Genomic DNA, 24,027 nt, shown 5'->3' with positions numbered 1-24,027 from the left:
AACTGGTTTATTATCTTATAATTTTTATTCTTTCGTTTTCTGCTAATACTATTTTATTGTTTATTCTCTTACTACGTTATTATGGTGTTCTTTATTCATTATTTTATTTTGTTAACGTTGTGCTATTGCCTTGTGTTTTTATTTTATTCTATTATTTTTTATTCTATTACTAGACATATGAAGTTTTTTAAATAAAGGTTGGGTGTGAAACACTGGCTGTGGGGCCAGAGGGGACATTAGAGCCCCTGGGGCTGGATCCACACCCAAATCGATGTGGAGCAAGGGAAGTGCTGTGGCTGGAGCTGGATGAATCCTGTGGGGAAGGGGATGGAGCTGCAGCCCAGGGGCTACAGGAGCTGCCAGGAGGGTCTCAGCCCCCCACGCAGTGGTACCAGGCACAGGCTGGGAGTGGAGGTCTCAGAACCAGCCCAAGGGCACCTTTTGGAATGGGGAACCAGGGGCTGCTCCCAGCTGCTGCTGTGGGCAGGTGGGGGGCGTGGGACCCATGGGGAGGGGGAAGGTGTGTGTTGGGGGTCAGGCCTCATGTGCCACCAAATTTGGGACCCCATTTGAACAATTATGATAGCTGCTAGAGATATTTAAGTGATGACAGTGACTGATTTGTGGCCTTATCAACAGCCTTGGGCTGCACTGAGACCCAGGAGCAGCTTTTAGCTGGAGCCAGTGAGAAGCTGAGGAGCTGGAGCTGAGGCAGCAGAGCTGGAGGACACACAAAGGTGGGACTGGCATTAAAACCAGTGTGGGGCTGGGGGTGGGATAAGGACTGTAGAACTTAAGTTGCAATACGGATTCTAGAAAAGACCCAGGAGCAGCTTCCCCTGGCAGCAGAGGGAAGATGCAGAGCTGAAGGTGAGACAGCACAGCTGGCGAGATATGAAGATTATGGGGCTGGAGATGAAATCACTGTGGGATGGACAGGGCTTCAACGGCTGGGATACGGAGTATAGCTGGAATCACTGTGGGGCAGGGATACCAACCATAGAAATGGAGCTGAAATAACTGTACACCTCGAGGCAAAATGAAGATCCTGCTCTGAGAACCAGGAGAAGTTTCACCTGGCAGTGGTTGGAAGATGTAAACCTGGAGGTCAGAGAGCAGAGCTGGGAGAGAAATAAAGCCTGTGGAGCTAGAGCTAACGTCACCGGAAAGATGAGATGATGACGCTATGGCTCAAGCAAAAACAGAAATATGGGTTGTATTACGCACTACTGTATTGTTACGGGTCCAAACCTCTTATAGGTGGGCAAGAGCGGCGCTGTGGGGCTGTGGGGTGCCTACGGCCATACCACCCTGAGAACGCCCGATCTCGTCTGATCTCGGAAGCTAAGCAGGGTCGGGCCCGGTTAGTACTTGGATGGGAGACCGCCTGGGAATACCGGGTGCTGTAGGCTTTTGCCCCGTGCTGGCGGGCAGCGTGCCTTCTTTTGCCCTCGGGGCGTTTGAGGCGGGCGGTGCGGGCTGAGGGTCGGCGGGTGTGTTTTGGCGTGGCTGGTGGGGTGGGCAGGGGGCAAGTGTGAGGGTGGCAGAGGGGGTGTCGGGCAGGTGTCTCGTCCGTCGTTGCCAGTGGTGAGGTTGTGGTGTTTTTGGGAGGGCGAGTGGGTGTTGTGGGTGGGCAAGAGCGGCGCTGTGGGGCTGTGGGGTGCCTACGGCCATACCACCCTGAGAACGCCCGATCTCGTCTGATCTCGGAAGCTAAGCAGGGTCGGGCCCGGTTAGTACTTGGATGGGAGACCGCCTGGGAATACCGGGTGCTGTAGGCTTTTGCCCCGTGCTGGCGGGCAGCGTGCCTTCTTTTGCCCTCGGGGCGTTTGGGGCGGGCTGAGGGTCGGCGGGTGTGTTTTGGCGTGGCTGGTGGGGTGGGCAGGGGGCAAGTGTGAGGGTGGCAGAGGGGGTGTCGGGCAGGTGTCTCGTCCGTCGTTGCCAGTGGTGAGGTTGTGGTGTTTTTGGGAGGGCGAGTGGGTGTTGTGGGTGGGCAAGAGCGGCGCTGTGGGGCTGTGGGGTGCCTACGGCCATACCACCCTGAGAACGCCCGATCTCGTCTGATCTCGGAAGCTAAGCAGGGTCGGGCCCGGTTAGTACTTGGATGGGAGACCGCCTGGGAATACCGGGTGCTGTAGGCTTTTGCCCCGTGCTGGCGGGCAGCGTGCCTTCTTTTGCCCTCGGGGCGTTTGAGGCGGGCGGTGCGGGCTGAGGGTCGGCGGGTGTGTTTTGGCGTGGCTGGTGGGGTGGGCAGGGGGCAAGTGTGTGAGTGGCAGAGGGGGTGTCGGGCAGGTGTCTTGTCCGTCGTTGCCAGTGGCGAGGTTGTGGTGTTTTTGGGAGGGCGAGTGGGTGTTGTGGGTGGGCAAGAGCGGCGCTGTGGGGCTGTGGGGTGCCTACGGCCATACCACCCTGAGAACGCCCGATCTCGTCTGATCTCGGAAGCTAAGCAGGGTCGGGCCCGGTTAGTACTTGGATGGGAGACCGCCTGGGAATACCGGGTGCTGTAGGCTTTTGCCCCGTGCTGGCGGGCAGCGTGCCTTCTTTTGCCCTCGGGGCGTTTGAGGCGGGCGGTGCGGGCTGAGGGTCGGCGGGTGTGTTTTGGCGTGGCTGGTGGGGTGGGCAGGGGGCAAGCGTGTGAGTGGCAGAGGGGGTGTCGGGCAGGTGTCTCGTCCGTCGTTGCCAGTGGTGTAGTGTTGTGTTTTTGGGAGGGCGAGTGGGTGTTGTGGGTGGGCAAGAGCGGCGCTGTGGGGCTGTGGGGTGCCTACGGCCATACCACCCTGAGAACGCCCGATCTCGTCTGATCTCGGAAGCTAAGCAGGGTCGGGCCCGGTTAGTACTTGGATGGGAGACCGCCTGGGAATACCGGGTGCTGTAGGCTTTTGCCCCGTGCTGGCGGGCAGCGTGCCTTCTTTTGCCCTCGGGGCGTTTGGGGCGGGCTGAGGGTCGGCGGGTGTGTTTTGGCGTGGCTGGTGGGGTGGGCAGGGGGCAAGTGTGAGGGTGGCAGAGGGGGTGTCGGGCAGGTGTCTTGTCCGTCGTTGCCAGTGGCGAGGTTGTGGTGTTTTTGGGAGGGCGAGTGGGTGTTGTGGGTGGGCAAGAGCGGCGCTGTGGGGCTGTGGGGTGCCTACGGCCATACCACCCTGAGAACGCCCGATCTCGTCTGATCTCGGAAGCTAAGCAGGGTCGGGCCCGGTTAGTACTTGGATGGGAGACCGCCTGGGAATACCGGGTGCTGTAGGCTTTTGCCCCGTGCTGGCGGGCAGCGTGCCTTCTTTTGCCCTCGGGGCGTTTGGGGCGGGCTGAGGGTCGGCGGGTGTGTTTTGGCGTGGCTGGTGGGGTGGGCAGGGGGCAAGTGTGAGGGTGGCAGAGGGGGTGTCGGGCAGGTGTCTTGTCCGTCGTTGCCAGTGGCGAGGTTGTGGTGTTTTTGGGAGGGCGAGTGGGTGTTGTGGGTGGGCAAGAGCGGCGCTGTGGGGCTGTGGGGTGCCTACGGCCATACCACCCTGAGAACGCCTGATCTCGTCTGATCTCGGAAGCTAAGCAGGGTCGGGCCCGGTTAGTACTTGGATGGGAGACCGCCTGGGAATACCGGGTGCTGTAGGCTTTTGCCCCGTGCTGGCGGGCAGCGTGCCTTCTTTTGCCCTCGGGGCGTTTGAGGCGGGCGGTGCGGGCTGAGGGTCGGCGGGTGTGTTTTGGCGTGGCTGGTGGGGTGGGCAGGGGGCAAGTGTGTGAGTGGCAGAGGGGGTGTCGGGCAGGTGTCTCGTCCGTCGTTGCCAGTGGTGAGGTTGTGGTGTTTTTGGGAGGGCGAGTGGGTGTTGTGGGTGGGCAAGAGCGGCGCTGTGGGGCTGTGGGGTGCCTACGGCCATACCACCCTGAGAACGCCCGATCTCGTCTGATCTCGGAAGCTAAGCAGGGTCGGGCCCGGTTAGTACTTGGATGGGAGACCGCCTGGGAATACCGGGTGCTGTAGGCTTTTGCCCCGTGCTGGCGGGCAGCGTGCCTTCTTTTGCCCTCGGGGCGTTTGAGGCGGGCGGTGCGGGCTGAGGGTCGGCGGGTGTGTTTTGGCGTGGCTGGTGGGGTGGGCAGGGGGCAAGTGTGTGAGTGGCAGAGGGGGTGTCGGGCAGGTGTCTTGTCCGTCGTTGCCAGTGGCGAGGTTGTGGTGTTTTTGGGAGGGCGAGTGGGTGTTGTGGGTGGGCAAGAGCGGCGCTGTGGGGCTGTGGGGTGCCTACGGCCATACCACCCTGAGAACGCCCGATCTCGTCTGATCTCGGAAGCTAAGCAGGGTCGGGCCCGGTTAGTACTTGGATGGGAGACCGCCTGGGAATACCGGGTGCTGTAGGCTTTTGCCCCGTGCTGGCGGGCAGCGTGCCTTCTTTTGCCCTCGGGGCGTTTGGGGCGGGCTGAGGGTCGGCGGGTGTGTTTTGGCGTGGCTGGTGGGGTGGGCAGGGGGCAAGTGTGAGGGTGGCAGAGGGGGTGTCGGGCAGGTGTCTTGTCCGTCGTTGCCAGTGGCGAGGTTGTGGTGTTTTTGGGAGGGCGAGTGGGTGTTGTGGGTGGGCAAGAGCGGCGCTGTGGGGCTGTGGGGTGCCTACGGCCATACCACCCTGAGAACGCCCGATCTCGTCTGATCTCGGAAGCTAAGCAGGGTCGGGCCCGGTTAGTACTTGGATGGGAGACCGCCTGGGAATACCGGGTGCTGTAGGCTTTTGCCCCGTGCTGGCGGGCAGCGTGCCTTCTTTTGCCCTCGGGGCGTTTGGGGCGGGCGCTGTGGGGCTGAGGGTCGGCGGGTGTGTTTTGGCGTGGCTGGTGGGGTGGGCAGGGGGCAAGTGTGAGGGTGGCAGAGGGGGTGTCGGGCAGGTGTCTCGTCCGTCGTTGCCAGTGGTGTAGTGTTGTGTTTTTGGGAGGGCGAGTGGGTGTTGTGGGTGGGCAAGAGCGGCGCTGTGGGGCTGTGGGGTGCCTACGGCCATACCACCCTGAGAACGCCCGATCTCGTCTGATCTCGGAAGCTAAGCAGGGTCGGGCCCGGTTAGTACTTGGATGGGAGACCGCCTGGGAATACCGGGTGCTGTAGGCTTTTGCCCCGTGCTGGCGGGCAGCGTGCCTTCTTTTGCCCTCGGGGCGTTTGGGGCGGGCGCTGTGGGGCTGAGGGTCGGCGGGTGTGTTTTGGCGTGGCTGGTGGGGTGGGCAGGGGGCAAGTGTGAGGGTGGCAGAGGGGGTGTCGGGCAGGTGTCTCGTCCGTCGTTGCCAGTGGTGAGGTTGTTGTGTTTTTGGGAGGGCGAGTGGGTGTTGTGGGTGGGCAAGAGCGGCGCTGTGGGGCTGTGGGGTGCCTACGGCCATACCACCCTGAGAACGCCCGATCTCGTCTGATCTCGGAAGCTAAGCAGGGTCGGGCCCGGTTAGTACTTGGATGGGAGACCGCCTGGGAATACCGGGTGCTGTAGGCTTTTGCCCCGTGCTGGCGGGCAGCGTGCCTTCTTTTGCCCTCGGGGCGTTTGGGGCGGGCTGAGGGTCGGCGGGTGTGTTTTGGCGTGGCTGGTGGGGTGGGCAGGGGGCAAGTGTGAGGGTGGCAGAGGGGGTGTCGGGCAGGTGTCTCGTCCGTCGTTGCCAGTGGTGAGGTTGTGGTGTTTTTGGGAGGGCGAGTGGGTGTTGTGGGTGGGCAAGAGCGGCGCTGTGGGGCTGTGGGGTGCCTACGGCCATACCACCCTGAGAACGCCCGATCTCGTCTGATCTCGGAAGCTAAGCAGGGTCGGGCCCGGTTAGTACTTGGATGGGAGACCGCCTGGGAATACCGGGTGCTGTAGGCTTTTGCCCCGTGCTGGCGGGCAGCGTGCCTTCTTTTGCCCTCGGGGCGTTTGGGGCGGGCGCTGTGGGGCTGAGGGTCGGCGGGTGTGTTTTGGCGTGGCTGGTGGGGTGGGCAGGGGGCAAGTGTGAGGGTGGCAGAGGGGGTGTCGGGCAGGTGTCTCGTCCGTCGTTGCCAGTGGTGTAGTGTTGTGTTTTTGGGAGGGCGAGTGGGTGTTGTGGGTGGGCAAGAGCGGCGCTGTGGGGCTGTGGGGTGCCTACGGCCATACCACCCTGAGAACGCCCGATCTCGTCTGATCTCGGAAGCTAAGCAGGGTCGGGCCCGGTTAGTACTTGGATGGGAGACCGCCTGGGAATACCGGGTGCTGTAGGCTTTTGCCCCGTGCTGGCGGGCAGCGTGCCTTCTTTTGCCCTCGGGGCGTTTGGGGCGGGCTGAGGGTCGGCGGGTGTGTTTTGGCGTGGCTGGTGGGGTGGGCAGGGGGCAAGTGTGAGGGTGGCAGAGGGGGTGTCGGGCAGGTGTCTCGTCCGTCGTTGCCAGTGGTGAGGTTGTGGTGTTTTTGGGAGGGCGAGTGGGTGTTGTGGGTGGGCAAGAGCGGCGCTGTGGGGCTGTGGGGTGCCTACGGCCATACCACCCTGAGAACGCCCGATCTCGTCTGATCTCGGAAGCTAAGCAGGGTCGGGCCCGGTTAGTACTTGGATGGGAGACCGCCTGGGAATACCGGGTGCTGTAGGCTTTTGCCCCGTGCTGGCGGGCAGCGTGCCTTCTTTTGCCCTCGGGGCGTTTGGGGCGGGCGCTGTGGGGCTGAGGGTCGGCGGGTGTGTTTTGGCGTGGCTGGTGGGGTGGGCAGGGGGCAAGTGTGTGGGTGGAAGAGGGGATGTCGGGCAGGTGTCTTGTCCGTCGTTGCCAGTGGTGAGGTTGTCGTATTTCTGGGGAGGGCGAGTGGGTGTTGTGGGTGGGCAAGAGCGGCGCTGTGGGGCTGTGGGGTGCCTACGGCCATACCACCCTGAGAACGCCCGATCTCGTCTGATCTCGGAAGCTAAGCAGGGTCGGGCCCGGTTAGTACTTGGATGGGAGACCGCCTGGGAATACCGGGTGCTGTAGGCTTTTGCCCCGTGCTGGCGGGCAGCGTGCCTTCTTTTGCCCTCGGGGCGTTTGGGGCGGGCGCTGTGGGGCTGAGGGTCGGCGGGTGTGTTTTGGCGTGGCTGGTGGGGTGGGCAGGGGGCAAGTGTGAGGGTGGCAGAGGGGGTGTCGGGCAGGTGTCTCGTCCGTCGTTGCCAGTGGTGTAGTGTTGTGTTTTTGGGAGGGCGAGTGGGTGTTGTGGGTGGGCAAGAGCGGCGCTGTGGGGCTGTGGGGTGCCTACGGCCATACCACCCTGAGAACGCCCGATCTCGTCTGATCTCGGAAGCTAAGCAGGGTCGGGCCCGGTTAGTACTTGGATGGGAGACCGCCTGGGAATACCGGGTGCTGTAGGCTTTTGCCCCGTGCTGGCGGGCAGCGTGCCTTCTTTTGCCCTCGGGGCGTTTGGGGCGGGCGCTGTGGGGCTGAGGGTCGGCGGGTGTGTTTTGGCGTGGCTGGTGGGGTGGGCAGGGGGCAAGTGTGAGGGTGGCAGAGGGGGTGTCGGGCAGGTGTCTCGTCCGTCGTTGCCAGTGGTGTAGTGTTGTGTTTTTGGGAGGGCGAGTGGGTGTTGTGGGTGGGCAAGAGCGGCGCTGTGGGGCTGTGGGGTGCCTACGGCCATACCACCCTGAGAACGCCCGATCTCGTCTGATCTCGGAAGCTAAGCAGGGTCGGGCCCGGTTAGTACTTGGATGGGAGACCGCCTGGGAATACCGGGTGCTGTAGGCTTTTGCCCCGTGCTGGCGGGCAGCGTGCCTTCTTTTGCCCTCGGGGCGTTTGGGGCGGGCTGAGGGTCGGCGGGTGTGTTTTGGCGTGGCTGGTGGGGTGGGCAGGGGGCAAGTGTGAGGGTGGCAGAGGGGGTGTCGGGCAGGTGTCTCGTCCGTCGTTGCCAGTGGCGAGGTTGTGGTGTTTTTTGGGAGGGCGAGTGGGTGTTGTGGGTGGGCAAGAGCGGCGCTGTGGGGCTGTGGGGTGCCTACGGCCATACCACCCTGAGAACGCCCGATCTCGTCTGATCTCGGAAGCTAAGCAGGGTCGGGCCCGGTTAGTACTTGGATGGGAGACCGCCTGGGAATACCGGGTGCTGTAGGCTTTTGCCCCGTGCTGGCGGGCAGCGTGCCTTCTTTTGCCCTCGGGGCGTTTGGGGCGGGCGCTGTGGGGCTGAGGGTCGGCGGGTGTGTTTTGGCGTGGCTGGTGGGGTGGGCAGGGGGCAAGTGTGAGGGTGGCAGAGGGGGTGTCGGGCAGGTGTCTCGTCCGTCGTTGCCAGTGGTGTAGTGTTGTGTTTTTGGGAGGGCGAGTGGGTGTTGTGGGTGGGCAAGAGCGGCGCTGTGGGGCTGTGGGGTGCCTACGGCCATACCACCCTGAGAACGCCCGATCTCGTCTGATCTCGGAAGCTAAGCAGGGTCGGGCCCGGTTAGTACTTGGATGGGAGACCGCCTGGGAATACCGGGTGCTGTAGGCTTTTGCCCCGTGCTGGCGGGCAGCGTGCCTTCTTTTGCCCTCGGGGCGTTTGGGGCGGGCTGAGGGTCGGCGGGTGTGTTTTGGCGTGGCTGGTGGGGTGGGCAGGGGGCAAGCGTGTGAGTGGCAGAGGGGGTGTCGGGCAGGTGTCTCGTCCGTCGTTGCCAGTGGTGTAGTGTTGTGTTTTTGGGAGGGCGAGTGGGTGTTGTGGGTGGGCAAGAGCGGCGCTGTGGGGCTGTGGGGTGCCTACGGCCATACCACCCTGAGAACGCCCGATCTCGTCTGATCTCGGAAGCTAAGCAGGGTCGGGCCCGGTTAGTACTTGGATGGGAGACCGCCTGGGAATACCGGGTGCTGTAGGCTTTTGCCCCGTGCTGGCGGGCAGCGTGCCTTCTTTTGCCCTCGGGGCGTTTGAGGCGGGCGGTGCGGGCTGAGGGTCGGCGGGTGTGTTTTGGCGTGGCTGGTGGGGTGGGCAGGGGGCAAGTGTGTGAGTGGCAGAGGGGGTGTCGGGCAGGTGTCTCGTCCGTCGTTGCCAGTGGTGAGGTTGTGGTGTTTTTGGGAGGGCGAGTGGGTGTTGTGGGTGGGCAAGAGCGGCGCTGTGGGGCTGTGGGGTGCCTACGGCCATACCACCCTGAGAACGCCCGATCTCGTCTGATCTCGGAAGCTAAGCAGGGTCGGGCCCGGTTAGTACTTGGATGGGAGACCGCCTGGGAATACCGGGTGCTGTAGGCTTTTGCCCCGTGCTGGCGGGCAGCGTGCCTTCTTTTGCCCTCGGGGCGTTTGAGGCGGGCGGTGCGGGCTGAGGGTCGGCGGGTGTGTTTTGGCGTGGCTGGTGGGGTGGGCAGGGGGCAAGTGTGTGAGTGGCAGAGGGGGTGTCGGGCAGGTGTCTTGTCCGTCGTTGCCAGTGGCGAGGTTGTGGTGTTTTTGGGAGGGCGAGTGGGTGTTGTGGGTGGGCAAGAGCGGCGCTGTGGGGCTGTGGGGTGCCTACGGCCATACCACCCTGAGAACGCCCGATCTCGTCTGATCTCGGAAGCTAAGCAGGGTCGGGCCCGGTTAGTACTTGGATGGGAGACCGCCTGGGAATACCGGGTGCTGTAGGCTTTTGCCCCGTGCTGGCGGGCAGCGTGCCTTCTTTTGCCCTCGGGGCGTTTGGGGCGGGCTGAGGGTCGGCGGGTGTGTTTTGGCGTGGCTGGTGGGGTGGGCAGGGGGCAAGTGTGAGGGTGGCAGAGGGGGTGTCGGGCAGGTGTCTTGTCCGTCGTTGCCAGTGGCGAGGTTGTGGTGTTTTTGGGAGGGCGAGTGGGTGTTGTGGGTGGGCAAGAGCGGCGCTGTGGGGCTGTGGGGTGCCTACGGCCATACCACCCTGAGAACGCCCGATCTCGTCTGATCTCGGAAGCTAAGCAGGGTCGGGCCCGGTTAGTACTTGGATGGGAGACCGCCTGGGAATACCGGGTGCTGTAGGCTTTTGCCCCGTGCTGGCGGGCAGCGTGCCTTCTTTTGCCCTCGGGGCGTTTGGGGCGGGCGCTGTGGGGCTGAGGGTCGGCGGGTGTGTTTTGGCGTGGCTGGTGGGGTGGGCAGGGGGCAAGTGTGAGGGTGGCAGAGGGGGTGTCGGGCAGGTGTCTCGTCCGTCGTTGCCAGTGGTGTAGTGTTGTGTTTTTGGGAGGGCGAGTGGGTGTTGTGGGTGGGCAAGAGCGGCGCTGTGGGGCTGTGGGGTGCCTACGGCCATACCACCCTGAGAACGCCCGATCTCGTCTGATCTCGGAAGCTAAGCAGGGTCGGGCCCGGTTAGTACTTGGATGGGAGACCGCCTGGGAATACCGGGTGCTGTAGGCTTTTGCCCCGTGCTGGCGGGCAGCGTGCCTTCTTTTGCCCTCGGGGCGTTTGGGGCGGGCTGAGGGTCGGCGGGTGTGTTTTGGCGTGGCTGGTGGGGTGGGCAGGGGGCAAGTGTGAGGGTGGCAGAGGGGGTGTCGGGCAGGTGTCTCGTCCGTCGTTGCCAGTGGTGAGGTTGTGGTGTTTTTGGGAGGGCGAGTGGGTGTTGTGGGTGGGCAAGAGCGGCGCTGTGGGGCTGTGGGGTGCCTACGGCCATACCACCCTGAGAACGCCCGATCTCGTCTGATCTCGGAAGCTAAGCAGGGTCGGGCCCGGTTAGTACTTGGATGGGAGACCGCCTGGGAATACCGGGTGCTGTAGGCTTTTGCCCCGTGCTGGCGGGCAGCGTGCCTTCTTTTGCCCTCGGGGCGTTTGGGGCGGGCGCTGTGGGGCTGAGGGTCGGCGGGTGTGTTTTGGCGTGGCTGGTGGGGTGGGCAGGGGGCAAGTGTGAGGGTGGCAGAGGGGGTGTCGGGCAGGTGTCTCGTCCGTCGTTGCCAGTGGTGTAGTGTTGTGTTTTTGGGAGGGCGAGTGGGTGTTGTGGGTGGGCAAGAGCGGCGCTGTGGGGCTGTGGGGTGCCTACGGCCATACCACCCTGAGAACGCCCGATCTCGTCTGATCTCGGAAGCTAAGCAGGGTCGGGCCCGGTTAGTACTTGGATGGGAGACCGCCTGGGAATACCGGGTGCTGTAGGCTTTTGCCCCGTGCTGGCGGGCAGCGTGCCTTCTTTTGCCCTCGGGGCGTTTGGGGCGGGCGCTGTGGGGCTGAGGGTCGGCGGGTGTGTTTTGGCGTGGCTGGTGGGGTGGGCAGGGGGCAAGTGTGAGGGTGGCAGAGGGGGTGTCGGGCAGGTGTCTCGTCCGTCGTTGCCAGTGGTGAGGTTGTTGTGTTTTTGGGAGGGCGAGTGGGTGTTGTGGGTGGGCAAGAGCGGCGCTGTGGGGCTGTGGGGTGCCTACGGCCATACCACCCTGAGAACGCCCGATCTCGTCTGATCTCGGAAGCTAAGCAGGGTCGGGCCCGGTTAGTACTTGGATGGGAGACCGCCTGGGAATACCGGGTGCTGTAGGCTTTTGCCCCGTGCTGGCGGGCAGCGTGCCTTCTTTTGCCCTCGGGGCGTTTGGGGCGGGCTGAGGGTCGGCGGGTGTGTTTTGGCGTGGCTGGTGGGGTGGGCAGGGGGCAAGTGTGAGGGTGGCAGAGGGGGTGTCGGGCAGGTGTCTCGTCCGTCGTTGCCAGTGGTGAGGTTGTGGTGTTTTTGGGAGGGCGAGTGGGTGTTGTGGGTGGGCAAGAGCGGCGCTGTGGGGCTGTGGGGTGCCTACGGCCATACCACCCTGAGAACGCCCGATCTCGTCTGATCTCGGAAGCTAAGCAGGGTCGGGCCCGGTTAGTACTTGGATGGGAGACCGCCTGGGAATACCGGGTGCTGTAGGCTTTTGCCCCGTGCTGGCGGGCAGCGTGCCTTCTTTTGCCCTCGGGGCGTTTGGGGCGGGCGCTGTGGGGCTGAGGGTCGGCGGGTGTGTTTTGGCGTGGCTGGTGGGGTGGGCAGGGGGCAAGTGTGTGGGTGGAAGAGGGGATGTCGGGCAGGTGTCTTGTCCGTCGTTGCCAGTGGTGAGGTTGTCGTATTTCTGGGGAGGGCGAGTGGGTGTTGTGGGTGGGCAAGAGCGGCGCTGTGGGGCTGTGGGGTGCCTACGGCCATACCACCCTGAGAACGCCCGATCTCGTCTGATCTCGGAAGCTAAGCAGGGTCGGGCCCGGTTAGTACTTGGATGGGAGACCGCCTGGGAATACCGGGTGCTGTAGGCTTTTGCCCCGTGCTGGCGGGCAGCGTGCCTTCTTTTGCCCTCGGGGCGTTTGGGGCGGGCGCTGTGGGGCTGAGGGTCGGCGGGTGTGTTTTGGCGTGGCTGGTGGGGTGGGCAGGGGGCAAGTGTGAGGGTGGCAGAGGGGGTGTCGGGCAGGTGTCTCGTCCGTCGTTGCCAGTGGTGTAGTGTTGTGTTTTTGGGAGGGCGAGTGGGTGTTGTGGGTGGGCAAGAGCGGCGCTGTGGGGCTGTGGGGTGCCTACGGCCATACCACCCTGAGAACGCCCGATCTCGTCTGATCTCGGAAGCTAAGCAGGGTCGGGCCCGGTTAGTACTTGGATGGGAGACCGCCTGGGAATACCGGGTGCTGTAGGCTTTTGCCCCGTGCTGGCGGGCAGCGTGCCTTCTTTTGCCCTCGGGGCGTTTGGGGCGGGCTGAGGGTCGGCGGGTGTGTTTTGGCGTGGCTGGTGGGGTGGGCAGGGGGCAAGTGTGAGGGTGGCAGAGGGGGTGTCGGGCAGGTGTCTCGTCCGTCGTTGCCAGTGGCGAGGTTGTGGTGTTTTTTGGGAGGGCGAGTGGGTGTTGTGGGTGGGCAAGAGCGGCGCTGTGGGGCTGTGGGGTGCCTACGGCCATACCACCCTGAGAACGCCCGATCTCGTCTGATCTCGGAAGCTAAGCAGGGTCGGGCCCGGTTAGTACTTGGATGGGAGACCGCCTGGGAATACCGGGTGCTGTAGGCTTTTGCCCCGTGCTGGCGGGCAGCGTGCCTTCTTTTGCCCTCGGGGCGTTTGGGGCGGGCGCTGTGGGGCTGAGGGTCGGCGGGTGTGTTTTGGCGTGGCTGGTGGGGTGGGCAGGGGGCAAGTGTGAGGGTGGCAGAGGGGGTGTCGGGCAGGTGTCTCGTCCGTCGTTGCCAGTGGTGTAGTGTTGTGTTTTTGGGAGGGCGAGTGGGTGTTGTGGGTGGGCAAGAGCGGCGCTGTGGGGCTGTGGGGTGCCTACGGCCATACCACCCTGAGAACGCCCGATCTCGTCTGATCTCGGAAGCTAAGCAGGGTCGGGCCCGGTTAGTACTTGGATGGGAGACCGCCTGGGAATACCGGGTGCTGTAGGCTTTTGCCCCGTGCTGGCGGGCAGCGTGCCTTCTTTTGCCCTCGGGGCGTTTGGGGCGGGCTGAGGGTCGGCGGGTGTGTTTTGGCGTGGCTGGTGGGGTGGGCAGGGGGCAAGTGTGAGGGTGGCAGAGGGGGTGTCGGGCAGGTGTCTTGTCCGTCGTTGCCAGTGGCGAGGTTGTGGTGTTTTTGGGAGGGCGAGTGGGTGTTGTGGGTGGGCAAGAGCGGCGCTGTGGGGCTGTGGGGTGCCTACGGCCATACCACCCTGAGAACGCCCGATCTCGTCTGATCTCGGAAGCTAAGCAGGGTCGGGCCCGGTTAGTACTTGGATGGGAGACCGCCTGGGAATACCGGGTGCTGTAGGCTTTTGCCCCGTGCTGGCGGGCAGCGTGCCTTCTTTTGCCCTCGGGGCGTTTGGGGCGGGCGCTGTGGGGCTGAGGGTCGGCGGGTGTGTTTTGGCGTGGCTGGTGGGGTGGGCAGGGGGCAAGTGTGAGGGTGGCAGAGGGGGTGTCGGGCAGGTGTCTCGTCCGTCGTTGCCAGTGGTGTAGTGTTGTGTTTTTGGGAGGGCGAGTGGGTGTTGTGGGTGGGCAAGAGCGGCGCTGTGGGGCTGTGGGGTGCCTACGGCCATACCACCCTGAGAACGCCCGATCTCGTCTGATCTCGGAAGCTAAGCAGGGTCGGGCCCGGTTAGTACTTGGATGGGAGACCGCCTGGGAATACCGGGTGCTGTAGGCTTTTGCCCCGTGCTGGCGGGCAGCGTGCCTTCTTTTGCCCTCGGGGCGTTTGGGGCGGGCGCTGTGGGGCTGAGGGTCGGCGGGTGTGTTTTGGCGTGGCTGGTGGGGTGGGCAGGGGGCAAGTGTGTGGGTGGAAGAGGGGATGTCGGGCAGGTGTCTTGTCCGTTGTTGCCAGTGGTGAGGTTGTCTTATTTCTGGGGAGGGCGAGTGGGTGTTGTGGGTGGGCAAGAGCGGCGCTGTGGGGCTGTGGGGTGCCTACGGCCATACCACCCTGAGAACGCCCGATCTCGTCTGATCTCGGAAGCTAAGCAGGGTCGGGCCCGGTTAGTACTTGGATGGGAGACCGCCTGGGAATACCGGGTGCTGTAGGCTTTTGCCCCGTGCTGGCGGGCAGCGTGCCTTCTTTTGCCCTCGGGGCGTTTGGGGCGGGCTGAGGGTCGGCGGGTGTGTTTTGGCGTGGCTGGTGGGGTGGGCAGGGGGCAAGCGTGTGAGTGGCAGAGGGGGTGTCGGGCAGGTGTCTCGTCCGTCGTTGCCAGTGGTGTAGTGTTGTGTTTTTGGGAGGGCGAGTGGGTGTTGTGGGTGGGCAAGAGCGGCGCTGTGGGGCTGTGGGGTGCCTACGGCCATACCACCCTGAGAACGCCCGATCTCGTCTGATCTCGGAAGCTAAGCAGGGTCGGGCCCGGTTAGTACTTGGATGGGAGACCGCCTGGGAATACCGGGTGCTGTAGGCTTTTGCCCCGTGCTGGCGGGCAGCGTGCCTTCTTTTGCCCTCGGGGCGTTTGAGGCGGGCGGTGCGGGCTGAGGGTCGGCGGGTGTGTTTTGGCGTGGCTGGTGGGGTGGGCAGGGGGCAAGTGTGTGAGTGGCAGAGGGGGTGTCGGGCAGGTGTCTCGTCCGTCGTTGCCAGTGGTGAGGTTGTGGTGTTTTTGGGAGGGCGAGTGGGTGTTGTGGGTGGGCAAGAGCGGCGCTGTGGGGCTGTGGGGTGCCTACGGCCATACCACCCTGAGAACGCCCGATCTCGTCTGATCTCGGAAGCTAAGCAGGGTCGGGCCCGGTTAGTACTTGGATGGGAGACCGCCTGGGAATACCGGGTGCTGTAGGCTTTTGCCCCGTGCTGGCGGGCAGCGTGCCTTCTTTTGCCCTCGGGGCGTTTGAGGCGGGCGGTGCGGGCTGAGGGTCGGCGGGTGTGTTTTGGCGTGGCTGGTGGGGTGGGCAGGGGGCAAGTGTGTGAGTGGCAGAGGGGGTGTCGGGCAGGTGTCTTGTCCGTCGTTGCCAGTGGCGAGGTTGTGGTGTTTTTGGGAGGGCGAGTGGGTGTTGTGGGTGGGCAAGAGCGGCGCTGTGGGGCTGTGGGGTGCCTACGGCCATACCACCCTGAGAACGCCCGATCTCGTCTGATCTCGGAAGCTAAGCAGGGTCGGGCCCGGTTAGTACTTGGATGGGAGACCGCCTGGGAATACCGGGTGCTGTAGGCTTTTGCCCCGTGCTGGCGGGCAGCGTGCCTTCTTTTGCCCTCGGGGCGTTTGGGGCGGGCGCTGTGGGGCTGAGGGTCGGCGGGTGTGTTTTGGCGTGGCTGGTGGGGTGGGCAGGGGGCAAGTGTGAGGGTGGCAGAGGGGGTGTCGGGCAGGTGTCTCGTCCGTCGTTGCCAGTGGTGAGGTTGTGGTGTTTTTGGGAGGGCGAGTGGGTGTTGTGGGTGGGCAAGAGCGGCGCTGTGGGGCTGTGGGGTGCCTACGGCCATACCACCCTGAGAACGCCCGATCTCGTCTGATCTCGGAAGCTAAGCAGGGTCGGGCCCGGTTAGTACTTGGATGGGAGACCGCCTGGGAATACCGGGTGCTGTAGGCTTTTGCCCCGTGCTGGCGGGCAGCGTGCCTTCTTTTGCCCTCGGGGCGTTTGGGGCGGGCGCTGTGGGGCTGAGGGTCGGCGGGTGTGTTTTGGCGTGGCTGGTGGGGTGGGCAGGGGGCAAGTGTGAGGGTGGCAGAGGGGGTGTCGGGCAGGTGTCTCGTCCGTCGTTGCCAGTGGTGTAGTGTTGTGTTTTTGGGAGGGCGAGTGGGTGTTGTGGGTGGGCAAGAGCGGCGCTGTGGGGCTGTGGGGTGCCTACGGCCATACCACCCTGAGAACGCCCGATCTCGTCTGATCTCGGAAGCTAAGCAGGGTCGGGCCCGGTTAGTACTTGGATGGGAGACCGCCTGGGAATACCGGGTGCTGTAGGCTTTTGCCCCGTGCTGGCGGGCAGCGTGCCTTCTTTTGCCCTCGGGGCGTTTGGGGCGGGCTGAGGGTCGGCGGGTGTGTTTTGGCGTGGCTGGTGGGGTGGGCAGGGGGCAAGTGTGAGGGTGGCAGAGGGGGTGTCGGGCAGGTGTCTCGTCCGTCGTTGCCAGTGGTGAGGTTGTGGTGTTTTTGGGAGGGCGAGTGGGTGTTGTGGGTGGGCAAGAGCGGCGCTGTGGGGCTGTGGGGTGCCTACGGCCATACCACCCTGAGAACGCCCGATCTCGTCTGATCTCGGAAGCTAAGCAGGGTCGGGCCCGGTTAGTACTTGGATGGGAGACCGCCTGGGAATACCGGGTGCTGTAGGCTTTTGCCCCGTGCTGGCGGGCAGCGTGCCTTCTTTTGCCCTCGGGGCGTTTGGGGCGGGCGCTGTGGGGCTGAGGGTCGGCGGGTGTGTTTTGGCGTGGCTGGTGGGGTGGGCAGGGGGCAAGTGTGAGGGTGGCAGAGGGGGTGTCGGGCAGGTGTCTCGTCCGTCGTTGCCAGTGGTGTAGTGTTGTGTTTTTGGGAGGGCGAGTGGGTGTTGTGGGTGGGCAAGAGCGGCGCTGTGGGGCTGTGGGGTGCCTACGGCCATACCACCCTGAGAACGCCCGATCTCGTCTGATCTCGGAAGCTAAGCAGGGTCGGGCCCGGTTAGTACTTGGATGGGAGACCGCCTGGGAATACCGGGTGCTGTAGGCTTTTGCCCCGTGCTGGCGGGCAGCGTGCCTTCTTTTGCCCTCGGGGCGTTTGGGGCGGGCTGAGGGTCGGCGGGTGTGTTTTGGCGTGGCTGGTGGGGTGGGCAGGGGGCAAGTGTGAGGGTGGCAGAGGGGGTGTCGGGCAGGTGTCTCGTCCGTCGTTGCCAGTGGTGAGGTTGTGGTGTTTTTGGGAGGGCGAGTGGGTGTTGTGGGTGGGCAAGAGCGGCGCTGTGGGGCTGTGGGGTGCCTACGGCCATACCACCCTGAGAACGCCCGATCTCGTCTGATCTCGGAAGCTAAGCAGGGTCGGGCCCGGTTAGTACTTGGATGGGAGACCGCCTGGGAATACCGGGTGCTGTAGGCTTTTGCCCCGTGCTGGCGGGCAGCGTGCCTTCTTTTGCCCTCGGGGCGTTTGGGGCGGGCGCTGTGGGGCTGAGGGTCGGCGGGTGTGTTTTGGCGTGGCTGGTGGGGTGGGCAGGGGGCAAGTGTGTGGGTGGAAGAGGGGATGTCGGGCAGGTGTCTTGTCCGTCGTTGCCAGTGGTGAGGTTGTCGTATTTCTGGGGAGGGCGAGTGGGTGTTGTGGGTGGGCAAGAGCGGCGCTGTGGGGCTGTGGGGTGCCTACGGCCATACCACCCTGAGAACGCCCGATCTCGTCTGATCTCGGAAGCTAAGCAGGGTCGGGCCCGGTTAGTACTTGGATGGGAGACCGCCTGGGAATACCGGGTGCTGTAGGCTTTTGCCCCGTGCTGGCGGGCAGCGTGCCTTCTTTTGCCCTCGGGGCGTTTGGGGCGGGCGCTGTGGGGCTGAGGGTCGGCGGGTGTGTTTTGGCGTGGCTGGTGGGGTGGGCAGGGGGCAAGTGTGAGGGTGGCAGAGGGGGTGTCGGGCAGGTGTCTCGTCCGTCGTTGCCAGTGGTGTAGTGTTGTGTTTTTGGGAGGGCGAGTGGGTGTTGTGGGTGGGCAAGAGCGGCGCTGTGGGGCTGTGGGGTGCCTACGGCCATACCACCCTGAGAACGCCCGATCTCGTCTGATCTCGGAAGCTAAGCAGGGTCGGGCCCGGTTAGTACTTGGATGGGAGACCGCCTGGGAATACCGGGTGCTGTAGGCTTTTGCCCCGTGCTGGCGGGCAGCGTGCCTTCTTTTGCCCTCGGGGCGTTTGGGGCGGGCGCTGTGGGGCTGAGGGTCGGCGGGTGTGTTTTGGCGTGGCTGGTGGGGTGGGCAGGGGGCAAGTGTGAGGGTGGCAGAGGGGGTGTCGGGCAGGTGTCTCGTCCGTCGTTGCCAGTGGTGTAGTGTTGTGTTTTTGGGAGGGCGAGTGGGTGTTGTGGGTGGGCAAGAGCGGCGCTGTGGGGCTGTGGGGTGCCTACGGCCATACCACCCTGAGAACGCCCGATCTCGTCTGATCTCGGAAGCTAAGCAGGGTCGGGCCCGGTTAGTACTTGGATGGGAGACCGCCTGGGAATACCGGGTGCTGTAGGCTTTTGCCCCGTGCTGGCGGGCAGCGTGCCTTCTTTTGCCCTCGGGGCGTTTGGGGCGGGCTGAGGGTCGGCGGGTGTGTTTTGGCGTGGCTGGTGGGGTGGGCAGGGGGCAAGTGTGAGGGTGGCAGAGGGGGTGTCGGGCAGGTGTCTTGTCCGTCGTTGCCAGTGGCGAGGTTGTGGTGTTTTTGGGAGGGCGAGTGGGTGTTGTGGGTGGGCAAGAGCGGCGCTGTGGGGCTGTGGGGTGCCTACGGCCATACCACCCTGAGAACGCCCGATCTCGTCTGATCTCGGAAGCTAAGCAGGGTCGGGCCCGGTTAGTACTTGGATGGGAGACCGCCTGGGAATACCGGGTGCTGTAGGCTTTTGCCCCGTGCTGGCGGGCAGCGTGCCTTCTTTTGCCCTCGGGGCGTTTGGGGCGGGCGCTGTGGGGCTGAGGGTCGGCGGGTGTGTTTTGGCGTGGCTGGTGGGGTGGGCAGGGGGCAAGTGTGAGGGTGGCAGAGGGGGTGTCGGGCAGGTGTCTCGTCCGTCGTTGCCAGTGGTGTAGTGTTGTGTTTTTGGGAGGGCGAGTGGGTGTTGTGGGTGGGCAAGAGCGGCGCTGTGGGGCTGTGGGGTGCCTACGGCCATACCACCCTGAGAACGCCCGATCTCGTCTGATCTCGGAAGCTAAGCAGGGTCGGGCCCGGTTAGTACTTGGATGGGAGACCGCCTGGGAATACCGGGTGCTGTAGGCTTTTGCCCCGTGCTGGCGGGCAGCGTGCCTTCTTTTGCCCTCGGGGCGTTTGGGGCGGGCGCTGTGGGGCTGAGGGTCGGCGGGTGTGTTTTGGCGTGGCTGGTGGGGTGGGCAGGGGGCAAGTGTGTGGGTGGAAGAGGGGATGTCGGGCAGGTGTCTTGTCCGTTGTTGCCAGTGGTGAGGTTGTCTTATTTCTGGGGAGGGCGAGTGGGTGTTGTGGGTGGGCAAGAGCGGCGCTGTGGGGCTGTGGGGTGCCTACGGCCATACCACCCTGAGAACGCCCGATCTCGTCTGATCTCGGAAGCTAAGCAGGGTCGGGCCCGGTTAGTACTTGGATGGGAGACCGCCTGGGAATACCGGGTGCTGTAGGCTTTTGTGCCATCTTTTTTTTTATGTTTGGCTTGATTCAGTGTTTACTGCCTTGCCTTTTTTTTTTTTTATAGATATTAGTGATATTTACCAATACTTCTTTTGGAAATTTAGTCTCTTTTTTCTTATATTTTAGATTTTTTTTTCCTATTCTATTATGCTTTCTTTATTTTGTTTTTCATAATCTTTTGGTCATTTATACTTTCCCTGTACTCTGTTGAGCGTCGTTGGCTGTGATGTGTTGTTTGCCAGTGTCCAAGTGCTTTGGGTTGTTCTGTGAGGCTCTCTTATTTATGCTGTTGGGTTTCTGGAGCTGCCGTGATGCCTGTGTACCTCCTGTGGCACAGTTTCCCTAGGGGCTGCTTCTGCACTCCTGTGATGTCGGTGGTGCCACCGGGGTAGTGTGCACTAGGCGAGGAGCCCGTGTGTGTCTGCCAGGGGCCGTGCCATGCTCTGGAATGCCCACTGCAAGATCCCATCCCACGTGCCCTGCGGGACAGCCCCGGGGGTTTATTTTTGCTTTCCATCCCACATCCTGCCCCCTTGGGGTCTCCAGGCACACCCTGCCTGATCCACAGCCCACTGTTACCCTGTGGGTCACACTGAAGACACAGTCCCCTTTGGATGGACTCTGCCTGTTGGTGTCCCACAAAGTCTTACCTCACCCAGGAGTGCATCGAGCTCATCCCGGCTCAGCACAGGGTCACTGCTGAGGGCTCCTTCCTCTGCCTGTGGGAGGAGAGATGTCCTGCCCCTGCCTGCCCTCAGCTCACACTCCTTTTGGTCAGGGTTAGTAACCAGGTTCAGTCCCTCACCTGGTGCAGCCTCAGCTCATGTTTCCGAAGCACAGCTTCACTAACTTGCCTCCACCTAGTGTTGGCCTGTCCCTGTCCCAGCCTGAAGCACCATTCCTCCCCCTCACCGCTCCCTGTACCCACTCTCCCAGCGTTCCCTGGCTCGAGTTGTACTGACCTTGGCTGCCTGGGCCGGTTGGTCACCAGCTGCTGTGGTGGTGTCCAGGCTGCCCATGTCCGGGGTGCGTGCGCAGGATGTGCAGAGCAGCAGCCCCCTACACCCTCAGGGGTAACACAGACTGTCAGGGCAGACCCCTCCAGGGGGGGAATTAAGGCTGGGATGTGAGGGTGATGGGAGCTCACCTGGGCTCTGCACTGGGAGCAGGACAGTGTTGGGGGGTGGGGATCCGGGTGAAGCAGTGGCTACAGACACTCCCATCAGCTCCACCCAGCCGGGTATCACATCCCTCCTCCCCGGCGATCTCGAGGGGTCGCTGCACAGCCACATCTGCCTCCAGCAGCTGTCCCGGCTCAGCCACACTCGTCACACAGGAGCCACATCGCCATGTCCCACTGCACAGGGGGCAGTGAGAGACAGCGAGGGTGCTCTGGGGTCCCCATGGCACCCTGGGACTCACCTGGGGACGCGGGGCAGCGGGGGCACCAGGCAGGTGAGGTGGAAGGCCCTGGGGCAGCCATCACAGCAGATCAGCTCACCGCCGTCACCGCAGGCTGCACACTCGTCCTCATTCTCCTGCCCCGGGGGAGTGGGCAGGAGGTCACCACCACCACCAGGCTGAAACCGTGGCTGTGGTAGTGTCTGTCATCCCCCTCACCCTCTCCCCCTGCATCACTCCCCCTGCACCAAACACACCAACCCCTTCAGGGTGTGAATTGCCTGTCTCTTGGGCGTTGTAACCTGGTGAGCCCCCCAGTAGTTGATCCCTGGATTTCCTGTGCTAGGCCAGGCCAGTGGACATGCCAGGGACACCCAAACAGTTCCTCTCAGGGGTGCAATGGGTGTCACACCCAGGGCTCACCTGGAGGGGCACAGGCTGCTGGCTGTACATGGTGGGCACTGGCAGCTGGCCCTGGGGGTGCAGCTGGGGTTCCCTGTTCTACGGGTGAGAAAAGAAAAGGGTTGGAAAGGCAGTGCTGGCACAGGGGGACACTCCCAGGCCATGGTCATGATGCCGTGCAAGGACAACCCCCTGCCACAGCCCTGGCAGCTGCACAAGGGAGGTTGAAAACAGGTGGGTGGGCATCTGTACACTTTGGGATGCTTTGGGCTGGGCAGGGGGCTTCAGGCTGTGGCTTCTGCTCCTGGCCCCCGGCTCGTCGCGGGCAGCCTGGGTGTATGGCTCATTCCCAGCTCTGCTGCCTGTCCTGGAGCTGCCTGCAAGAGGGGCCAGAGGCAGCTCCAGCTTCCTCTCATGTATGAGGGTGGCTCCTGAATTTGGGAGCTTAACTGGGCAGGAGGTGGCTGGGCTGAGCTGGGCTGCACCTACCTGGCTCCAGCACGTGTTTGATGAGGATGCCCTCGATGGCCCCACGGCTGATGGGCACCTCACCACCCGCCACAGCCACTGCTCTCTGCACTGAGGCAGCCACTGCCTGGAGGGCTGTGGTTGAGGGGGGCTCAGTGGGGTGAGCAGCCCCCTGCCCATGGCTGTGGGCAAACAGGGGGCACAGGCAGATGCTGCCCAGGGGGGGTTGACACTCACCGCCGGCACGAGGGGTGCGGGGGGTATCTGCGCCCTCCGGCTTCTTCACAGTCTTTGCCTTTGCCAGGGGCCCTGCAGCGTTATGAGGGTGGGTGTCAGGGGTCACAACACCCTCCTACACCTCGGGCACCCCCCAGCACCCCAGCCTGTCTCCATCCCACTCGGGGTCTCCATACCAGGACTGGTGGTGTGCCGTGGGGAGGGCTGTGCTGCCCGGGCCTTGTCCCGCTCCTCAGGGGCTTTCCTCTTGCCTTGGGGTCTGTGTGGGGCCGGTGCCGTGGGGCTGGGGGACAGACGCCTGCCACGGCGCTGCCGACCCAGCTCCGCCTCTGAAAGAGGGACAGGGCCTGGGACAGGCGCGGCCAGCCCGGGGTGCCACCCCTGCCCACTGGCAGGACCCGGGATGCCGGTCCCTCCTGACCCCCCAGTACCTCTGGGGAAGGCGCCGCGGACGGGCCGGAGCCGGGCGTAGCGCTCCAGGTTGTAGTCCTTGAAGAGCACGGCCCAGAAGTCGCGCAGGGCGGCGGCGTCGCGGCCCAGCAGCCAGGTGAGCAGGGCATGGAAAGCGCGCTGGGAGCCCTCCCGCTCCGCCCGGCTCAGCGTCTCCTGCCAGTGCCACCACGGCCCGCTGGCACGCGTCCCGGCGCTGCCAGCCGGTCCCGGCCCCCACGGCATGCCCATCTCCTCCCGCCCCGCCGCCTCACCTTGAAGATATGCTCGGGGACCACGTCGTGGTCAGCCAGGCCGTGCAGCAGCGGGAACACGTCGTCCACGGCCATGGCAATCTCGGTGCGGTGCAGCTTCAGCAGGCGCCGCAGGTCCCCGTCGCCCCCCGGCCCTGCCATGCCGAGGGGTGGCTGCCGGAGGAGCCCCGCGGCCGCCCCGCCGCTCCCCTTTAATACAGCTCGGCTGCGGACAGCACAAACCTCCCCGGGCTCCCGCGGCCGCACTCATTTCTGTACGAGGCCGGTAACCTGAGCCGTCCCTCCCGCTGCGCTGGCCCCGAGGCGCGGCCGGGCCTGTCCCTGCGCCCCCTGTGCCCCCCAGGCGCGGGTTGGGGTCGGGCTGCTCCCAGCGCTGGGCACCCACAGCCGGCGGGAGGGCGGCTCAGCTTTGCCCCGCAAGGACCACCCGGGGGGGCCGCAGAGAGGGGGTCCCGCCTCTCTCGTCCCTGTGGTCAGCCAGGCGTCTCCCAAAATTTCTGGACTTTCCACAACACCTGCTTCTCTCATCCAGAAACTGCAGGAGCATGTGGGAAGTAACGGCCCAACAGAAGGGATGTGATACAACAAAAGATAGTCAGGTCTTTGAGTTTGTCCTCCCCTCACACCCTCCCTTCCCTTCCCACCGTCTCTGAAGGGCAATGTGGTTTGTCCCAAGATAGGAACACCCCGAGGGTACTGCAGGAGGAACCGTCAGCCGTGCTTTCATAATTAATGCGTTCCAGAGAGGGGGGAGCCGAGATGGGAGTGATTTTGGTGCACATCGGCTGCAAAAGGGTGTAAAATGCTGCTGGAGGCTGGGCCAACTGGTCTCCTGAGGTTGTAGGCAGCTTCTGCAGGGCAGCAGGAAGCACTGACTCACAAAGAAACTCCACAAAAGGTTGTTGGGGTACCGTTCAAGCAAACAGGCTGCCAGAGCCATGGCAGTGCCATGAGCGAGCCCAGGGAATACCTGGGCAGGTGCTGCCTGCAGTTCTGTCCTCACCCCCTTCCCAAAACTGGGCCATAAAGTGATTTCACTGGACATATGCAGCTGTAAAAAACTTGGAGCCAGGGGGAAACTGGGTCCTTGAAAGCACCTGGCATAGGGAAGTCTGAGGGCCTGGCTGCTCTGTACCAGGTGGCCAGCAAAGAAAAAGCTCCTACCCCAATTCCCAAACGTTTGGATTTCCCCAGGATCAATTTCCAGCCTCCCTCCCTCTGGAGATGTGTCCCTGCTGCCCAGCGGGCTCTGCCAGGGCTGCTGTGGCTGCGCAGAGCTGTCCCCACCCCGGCTGGCTCCTGCTGCACAGCACAGCCCAACCTCAGCGGGACCAGAGAGTGTGTGAGAGGGGACTCTGTGGGGCAGGGCCAGGCAATATGGGGAGGAACTTGGATTAGTAGTCTTAAGAGATGGGAGCAGTATGTGCTGGCTCCCAAGCCGTGCCAGGAGGAAGCA

General features: G+C 63.9%; 1 protein-coding gene and 50 non-coding genes across 51 annotated transcripts; 50 read left to right on the top strand and 1 right to left on the bottom strand.

Moving 5' to 3' along the window:
- Positions 1-1,293: 1,293 nt before the first annotated feature.
- On the top strand, positions 1,294-1,412 carry LOC135420025 (5S ribosomal RNA). The gene has a single exon (XR_010433295.1). It is a non-coding gene; the product is annotated as a 5S ribosomal RNA (ribosomal RNA).
- Positions 1,413-1,662: 250 nt separating this feature from the next.
- On the top strand, positions 1,663-1,781 carry LOC135420024 (5S ribosomal RNA). Its single transcript, XR_010433294.1, has one exon. It is a non-coding gene; the product is annotated as a 5S ribosomal RNA (ribosomal RNA).
- Positions 1,782-2,022: 241 nt separating this feature from the next.
- LOC135420023 (5S ribosomal RNA) lies at positions 2,023-2,141 on the top strand. Its single transcript, XR_010433293.1, has one exon. It is a non-coding gene; the product is annotated as a 5S ribosomal RNA (ribosomal RNA).
- Positions 2,142-2,391: 250 nt separating this feature from the next.
- Positions 2,392-2,510, top strand: LOC135420022 (5S ribosomal RNA). The gene has a single exon (XR_010433292.1). It is a non-coding gene; the product is annotated as a 5S ribosomal RNA (ribosomal RNA).
- Positions 2,511-2,759: 249 nt separating this feature from the next.
- LOC135420020 (5S ribosomal RNA) lies at positions 2,760-2,878 on the top strand. Its single transcript, XR_010433290.1, has one exon. It is a non-coding gene; the product is annotated as a 5S ribosomal RNA (ribosomal RNA).
- A 241-nt stretch (positions 2,879-3,119) lies between these two features.
- On the top strand, positions 3,120-3,238 carry LOC135420019 (5S ribosomal RNA). Its single transcript, XR_010433289.1, has one exon. It is a non-coding gene; the product is annotated as a 5S ribosomal RNA (ribosomal RNA).
- Positions 3,239-3,479: 241 nt separating this feature from the next.
- Positions 3,480-3,598, top strand: LOC135420026 (5S ribosomal RNA). Its single transcript, XR_010433296.1, has one exon. It is a non-coding gene; the product is annotated as a 5S ribosomal RNA (ribosomal RNA).
- A 250-nt stretch (positions 3,599-3,848) lies between these two features.
- On the top strand, positions 3,849-3,967 carry LOC135420018 (5S ribosomal RNA). Its single transcript, XR_010433288.1, has one exon. It is a non-coding gene; the product is annotated as a 5S ribosomal RNA (ribosomal RNA).
- A 250-nt stretch (positions 3,968-4,217) lies between these two features.
- On the top strand, positions 4,218-4,336 carry LOC135420017 (5S ribosomal RNA). Its single transcript, XR_010433287.1, has one exon. It is a non-coding gene; the product is annotated as a 5S ribosomal RNA (ribosomal RNA).
- A 241-nt stretch (positions 4,337-4,577) lies between these two features.
- LOC135420016 (5S ribosomal RNA) lies at positions 4,578-4,696 on the top strand. The gene has a single exon (XR_010433286.1). It is a non-coding gene; the product is annotated as a 5S ribosomal RNA (ribosomal RNA).
- A 250-nt stretch (positions 4,697-4,946) lies between these two features.
- Positions 4,947-5,065, top strand: LOC135420015 (5S ribosomal RNA). The gene has a single exon (XR_010433285.1). It is a non-coding gene; the product is annotated as a 5S ribosomal RNA (ribosomal RNA).
- Positions 5,066-5,316: 251 nt separating this feature from the next.
- Positions 5,317-5,435, top strand: LOC135420014 (5S ribosomal RNA). Its single transcript, XR_010433284.1, has one exon. It is a non-coding gene; the product is annotated as a 5S ribosomal RNA (ribosomal RNA).
- Positions 5,436-5,676: 241 nt separating this feature from the next.
- On the top strand, positions 5,677-5,795 carry LOC135420013 (5S ribosomal RNA). Its single transcript, XR_010433283.1, has one exon. It is a non-coding gene; the product is annotated as a 5S ribosomal RNA (ribosomal RNA).
- Positions 5,796-6,045: 250 nt separating this feature from the next.
- Positions 6,046-6,164, top strand: LOC135420012 (5S ribosomal RNA). Its single transcript, XR_010433282.1, has one exon. It is a non-coding gene; the product is annotated as a 5S ribosomal RNA (ribosomal RNA).
- Positions 6,165-6,405: 241 nt separating this feature from the next.
- Positions 6,406-6,524, top strand: LOC135420011 (5S ribosomal RNA). Its single transcript, XR_010433281.1, has one exon. It is a non-coding gene; the product is annotated as a 5S ribosomal RNA (ribosomal RNA).
- Positions 6,525-6,776: 252 nt separating this feature from the next.
- On the top strand, positions 6,777-6,895 carry LOC135420009 (5S ribosomal RNA). Its single transcript, XR_010433279.1, has one exon. It is a non-coding gene; the product is annotated as a 5S ribosomal RNA (ribosomal RNA).
- Positions 6,896-7,145: 250 nt separating this feature from the next.
- Positions 7,146-7,264, top strand: LOC135420008 (5S ribosomal RNA). The gene has a single exon (XR_010433278.1). It is a non-coding gene; the product is annotated as a 5S ribosomal RNA (ribosomal RNA).
- A 250-nt stretch (positions 7,265-7,514) lies between these two features.
- Positions 7,515-7,633, top strand: LOC135420007 (5S ribosomal RNA). The gene has a single exon (XR_010433277.1). It is a non-coding gene; the product is annotated as a 5S ribosomal RNA (ribosomal RNA).
- Positions 7,634-7,875: 242 nt separating this feature from the next.
- LOC135420006 (5S ribosomal RNA) lies at positions 7,876-7,994 on the top strand. The gene has a single exon (XR_010433276.1). It is a non-coding gene; the product is annotated as a 5S ribosomal RNA (ribosomal RNA).
- A 250-nt stretch (positions 7,995-8,244) lies between these two features.
- On the top strand, positions 8,245-8,363 carry LOC135420005 (5S ribosomal RNA). The gene has a single exon (XR_010433275.1). It is a non-coding gene; the product is annotated as a 5S ribosomal RNA (ribosomal RNA).
- A 240-nt stretch (positions 8,364-8,603) lies between these two features.
- Positions 8,604-8,722, top strand: LOC135420004 (5S ribosomal RNA). The gene has a single exon (XR_010433274.1). It is a non-coding gene; the product is annotated as a 5S ribosomal RNA (ribosomal RNA).
- Positions 8,723-8,972: 250 nt separating this feature from the next.
- Positions 8,973-9,091, top strand: LOC135420003 (5S ribosomal RNA). Its single transcript, XR_010433273.1, has one exon. It is a non-coding gene; the product is annotated as a 5S ribosomal RNA (ribosomal RNA).
- Positions 9,092-9,341: 250 nt separating this feature from the next.
- Positions 9,342-9,460, top strand: LOC135420002 (5S ribosomal RNA). The gene has a single exon (XR_010433272.1). It is a non-coding gene; the product is annotated as a 5S ribosomal RNA (ribosomal RNA).
- Positions 9,461-9,701: 241 nt separating this feature from the next.
- LOC135420001 (5S ribosomal RNA) lies at positions 9,702-9,820 on the top strand. Its single transcript, XR_010433271.1, has one exon. It is a non-coding gene; the product is annotated as a 5S ribosomal RNA (ribosomal RNA).
- A 250-nt stretch (positions 9,821-10,070) lies between these two features.
- On the top strand, positions 10,071-10,189 carry LOC135420000 (5S ribosomal RNA). The gene has a single exon (XR_010433270.1). It is a non-coding gene; the product is annotated as a 5S ribosomal RNA (ribosomal RNA).
- Positions 10,190-10,430: 241 nt separating this feature from the next.
- LOC135419998 (5S ribosomal RNA) lies at positions 10,431-10,549 on the top strand. The gene has a single exon (XR_010433268.1). It is a non-coding gene; the product is annotated as a 5S ribosomal RNA (ribosomal RNA).
- A 250-nt stretch (positions 10,550-10,799) lies between these two features.
- LOC135419997 (5S ribosomal RNA) lies at positions 10,800-10,918 on the top strand. Its single transcript, XR_010433267.1, has one exon. It is a non-coding gene; the product is annotated as a 5S ribosomal RNA (ribosomal RNA).
- Positions 10,919-11,169: 251 nt separating this feature from the next.
- LOC135419996 (5S ribosomal RNA) lies at positions 11,170-11,288 on the top strand. The gene has a single exon (XR_010433266.1). It is a non-coding gene; the product is annotated as a 5S ribosomal RNA (ribosomal RNA).
- A 241-nt stretch (positions 11,289-11,529) lies between these two features.
- On the top strand, positions 11,530-11,648 carry LOC135419995 (5S ribosomal RNA). The gene has a single exon (XR_010433265.1). It is a non-coding gene; the product is annotated as a 5S ribosomal RNA (ribosomal RNA).
- A 252-nt stretch (positions 11,649-11,900) lies between these two features.
- LOC135419994 (5S ribosomal RNA) lies at positions 11,901-12,019 on the top strand. The gene has a single exon (XR_010433264.1). It is a non-coding gene; the product is annotated as a 5S ribosomal RNA (ribosomal RNA).
- A 250-nt stretch (positions 12,020-12,269) lies between these two features.
- On the top strand, positions 12,270-12,388 carry LOC135419993 (5S ribosomal RNA). Its single transcript, XR_010433263.1, has one exon. It is a non-coding gene; the product is annotated as a 5S ribosomal RNA (ribosomal RNA).
- Positions 12,389-12,630: 242 nt separating this feature from the next.
- LOC135419992 (5S ribosomal RNA) lies at positions 12,631-12,749 on the top strand. Its single transcript, XR_010433262.1, has one exon. It is a non-coding gene; the product is annotated as a 5S ribosomal RNA (ribosomal RNA).
- A 250-nt stretch (positions 12,750-12,999) lies between these two features.
- Positions 13,000-13,118, top strand: LOC135419991 (5S ribosomal RNA). Its single transcript, XR_010433261.1, has one exon. It is a non-coding gene; the product is annotated as a 5S ribosomal RNA (ribosomal RNA).
- A 241-nt stretch (positions 13,119-13,359) lies between these two features.
- Positions 13,360-13,478, top strand: LOC135419990 (5S ribosomal RNA). Its single transcript, XR_010433260.1, has one exon. It is a non-coding gene; the product is annotated as a 5S ribosomal RNA (ribosomal RNA).
- Positions 13,479-13,728: 250 nt separating this feature from the next.
- Positions 13,729-13,847, top strand: LOC135419988 (5S ribosomal RNA). The gene has a single exon (XR_010433259.1). It is a non-coding gene; the product is annotated as a 5S ribosomal RNA (ribosomal RNA).
- Positions 13,848-14,099: 252 nt separating this feature from the next.
- On the top strand, positions 14,100-14,218 carry LOC135419986 (5S ribosomal RNA). Its single transcript, XR_010433257.1, has one exon. It is a non-coding gene; the product is annotated as a 5S ribosomal RNA (ribosomal RNA).
- Positions 14,219-14,458: 240 nt separating this feature from the next.
- On the top strand, positions 14,459-14,577 carry LOC135419985 (5S ribosomal RNA). The gene has a single exon (XR_010433256.1). It is a non-coding gene; the product is annotated as a 5S ribosomal RNA (ribosomal RNA).
- A 250-nt stretch (positions 14,578-14,827) lies between these two features.
- On the top strand, positions 14,828-14,946 carry LOC135419984 (5S ribosomal RNA). The gene has a single exon (XR_010433255.1). It is a non-coding gene; the product is annotated as a 5S ribosomal RNA (ribosomal RNA).
- Positions 14,947-15,196: 250 nt separating this feature from the next.
- LOC135419983 (5S ribosomal RNA) lies at positions 15,197-15,315 on the top strand. The gene has a single exon (XR_010433254.1). It is a non-coding gene; the product is annotated as a 5S ribosomal RNA (ribosomal RNA).
- A 251-nt stretch (positions 15,316-15,566) lies between these two features.
- LOC135419982 (5S ribosomal RNA) lies at positions 15,567-15,685 on the top strand. Its single transcript, XR_010433252.1, has one exon. It is a non-coding gene; the product is annotated as a 5S ribosomal RNA (ribosomal RNA).
- Positions 15,686-15,935: 250 nt separating this feature from the next.
- On the top strand, positions 15,936-16,054 carry LOC135419981 (5S ribosomal RNA). Its single transcript, XR_010433251.1, has one exon. It is a non-coding gene; the product is annotated as a 5S ribosomal RNA (ribosomal RNA).
- A 241-nt stretch (positions 16,055-16,295) lies between these two features.
- LOC135419980 (5S ribosomal RNA) lies at positions 16,296-16,414 on the top strand. Its single transcript, XR_010433250.1, has one exon. It is a non-coding gene; the product is annotated as a 5S ribosomal RNA (ribosomal RNA).
- A 250-nt stretch (positions 16,415-16,664) lies between these two features.
- LOC135419979 (5S ribosomal RNA) lies at positions 16,665-16,783 on the top strand. The gene has a single exon (XR_010433249.1). It is a non-coding gene; the product is annotated as a 5S ribosomal RNA (ribosomal RNA).
- Positions 16,784-17,024: 241 nt separating this feature from the next.
- Positions 17,025-17,143, top strand: LOC135419977 (5S ribosomal RNA). The gene has a single exon (XR_010433248.1). It is a non-coding gene; the product is annotated as a 5S ribosomal RNA (ribosomal RNA).
- A 252-nt stretch (positions 17,144-17,395) lies between these two features.
- Positions 17,396-17,514, top strand: LOC135419971 (5S ribosomal RNA). The gene has a single exon (XR_010433241.1). It is a non-coding gene; the product is annotated as a 5S ribosomal RNA (ribosomal RNA).
- A 250-nt stretch (positions 17,515-17,764) lies between these two features.
- On the top strand, positions 17,765-17,883 carry LOC135420021 (5S ribosomal RNA). Its single transcript, XR_010433291.1, has one exon. It is a non-coding gene; the product is annotated as a 5S ribosomal RNA (ribosomal RNA).
- A 250-nt stretch (positions 17,884-18,133) lies between these two features.
- On the top strand, positions 18,134-18,252 carry LOC135420010 (5S ribosomal RNA). Its single transcript, XR_010433280.1, has one exon. It is a non-coding gene; the product is annotated as a 5S ribosomal RNA (ribosomal RNA).
- Positions 18,253-18,493: 241 nt separating this feature from the next.
- Positions 18,494-18,612, top strand: LOC135419999 (5S ribosomal RNA). The gene has a single exon (XR_010433269.1). It is a non-coding gene; the product is annotated as a 5S ribosomal RNA (ribosomal RNA).
- Positions 18,613-18,862: 250 nt separating this feature from the next.
- LOC135419987 (5S ribosomal RNA) lies at positions 18,863-18,981 on the top strand. The gene has a single exon (XR_010433258.1). It is a non-coding gene; the product is annotated as a 5S ribosomal RNA (ribosomal RNA).
- Positions 18,982-19,233: 252 nt separating this feature from the next.
- On the top strand, positions 19,234-19,352 carry LOC135419965 (5S ribosomal RNA). Its single transcript, XR_010433234.1, has one exon. It is a non-coding gene; the product is annotated as a 5S ribosomal RNA (ribosomal RNA).
- A 72-nt stretch (positions 19,353-19,424) lies between these two features.
- AIRE (autoimmune regulator) lies at positions 19,425-23,099 on the bottom strand. The gene is made up of 9 exons (XM_064666738.1): positions 22,572-23,099; positions 22,008-22,473; positions 21,821-21,939; positions 21,184-21,234; positions 20,782-20,897; positions 20,507-20,716; positions 20,322-20,418; positions 20,010-20,078; positions 19,425-19,838 (listed from the first exon to the last, which is right to left on the bottom strand). Exons 1-9 carry the CDS (start codon positions 22,710-22,712, stop codon positions 19,758-19,760), a joined length of 1,350 nt encoding a protein of 449 aa, XP_064522808.1. The 5' UTR covers positions 22,713-23,099; the 3' UTR covers positions 19,425-19,757.
- Positions 23,100-24,027: the final 928 nt, after the last annotated feature.

The sequence above is a fragment of the Pseudopipra pipra genome, chromosome 10 (genome assembly GCF_036250125.1).
Source record: "Pseudopipra pipra isolate bDixPip1 chromosome 10, bDixPip1.hap1, whole genome shotgun sequence".
NCBI classification, from domain to species: Eukaryota; Metazoa; Chordata; class Aves; order Passeriformes; family Pipridae; genus Pseudopipra; species Pseudopipra pipra.
Note: the sequence above shows the minus strand (reverse complement) of the source record. Positions and strands in the feature narration are given on the sequence as shown.

Coding starts and splice junctions, on each gene's coding strand:
- AIRE (XM_064666738.1), bottom strand. CDS start 22,712: ATGGCAGGGCCGGGGGGCGACGGGGACCTGCGGCGCCTGCTGAAGCTG. Junction 22,474..22,571: donor TCCCCGAGCATATCTTCAAG/GTGAGGCGGCGG, acceptor TGGCACTGGCAG/GAGACGCTGAGCCGGGCGGA. Junction 21,235..21,820: donor TCTGCCTGTGCCCCCTGTTT/GCCCACAGCCAT, acceptor CTGCACCCCCAG/GGCCAGCTGCCAGTGCCCAC.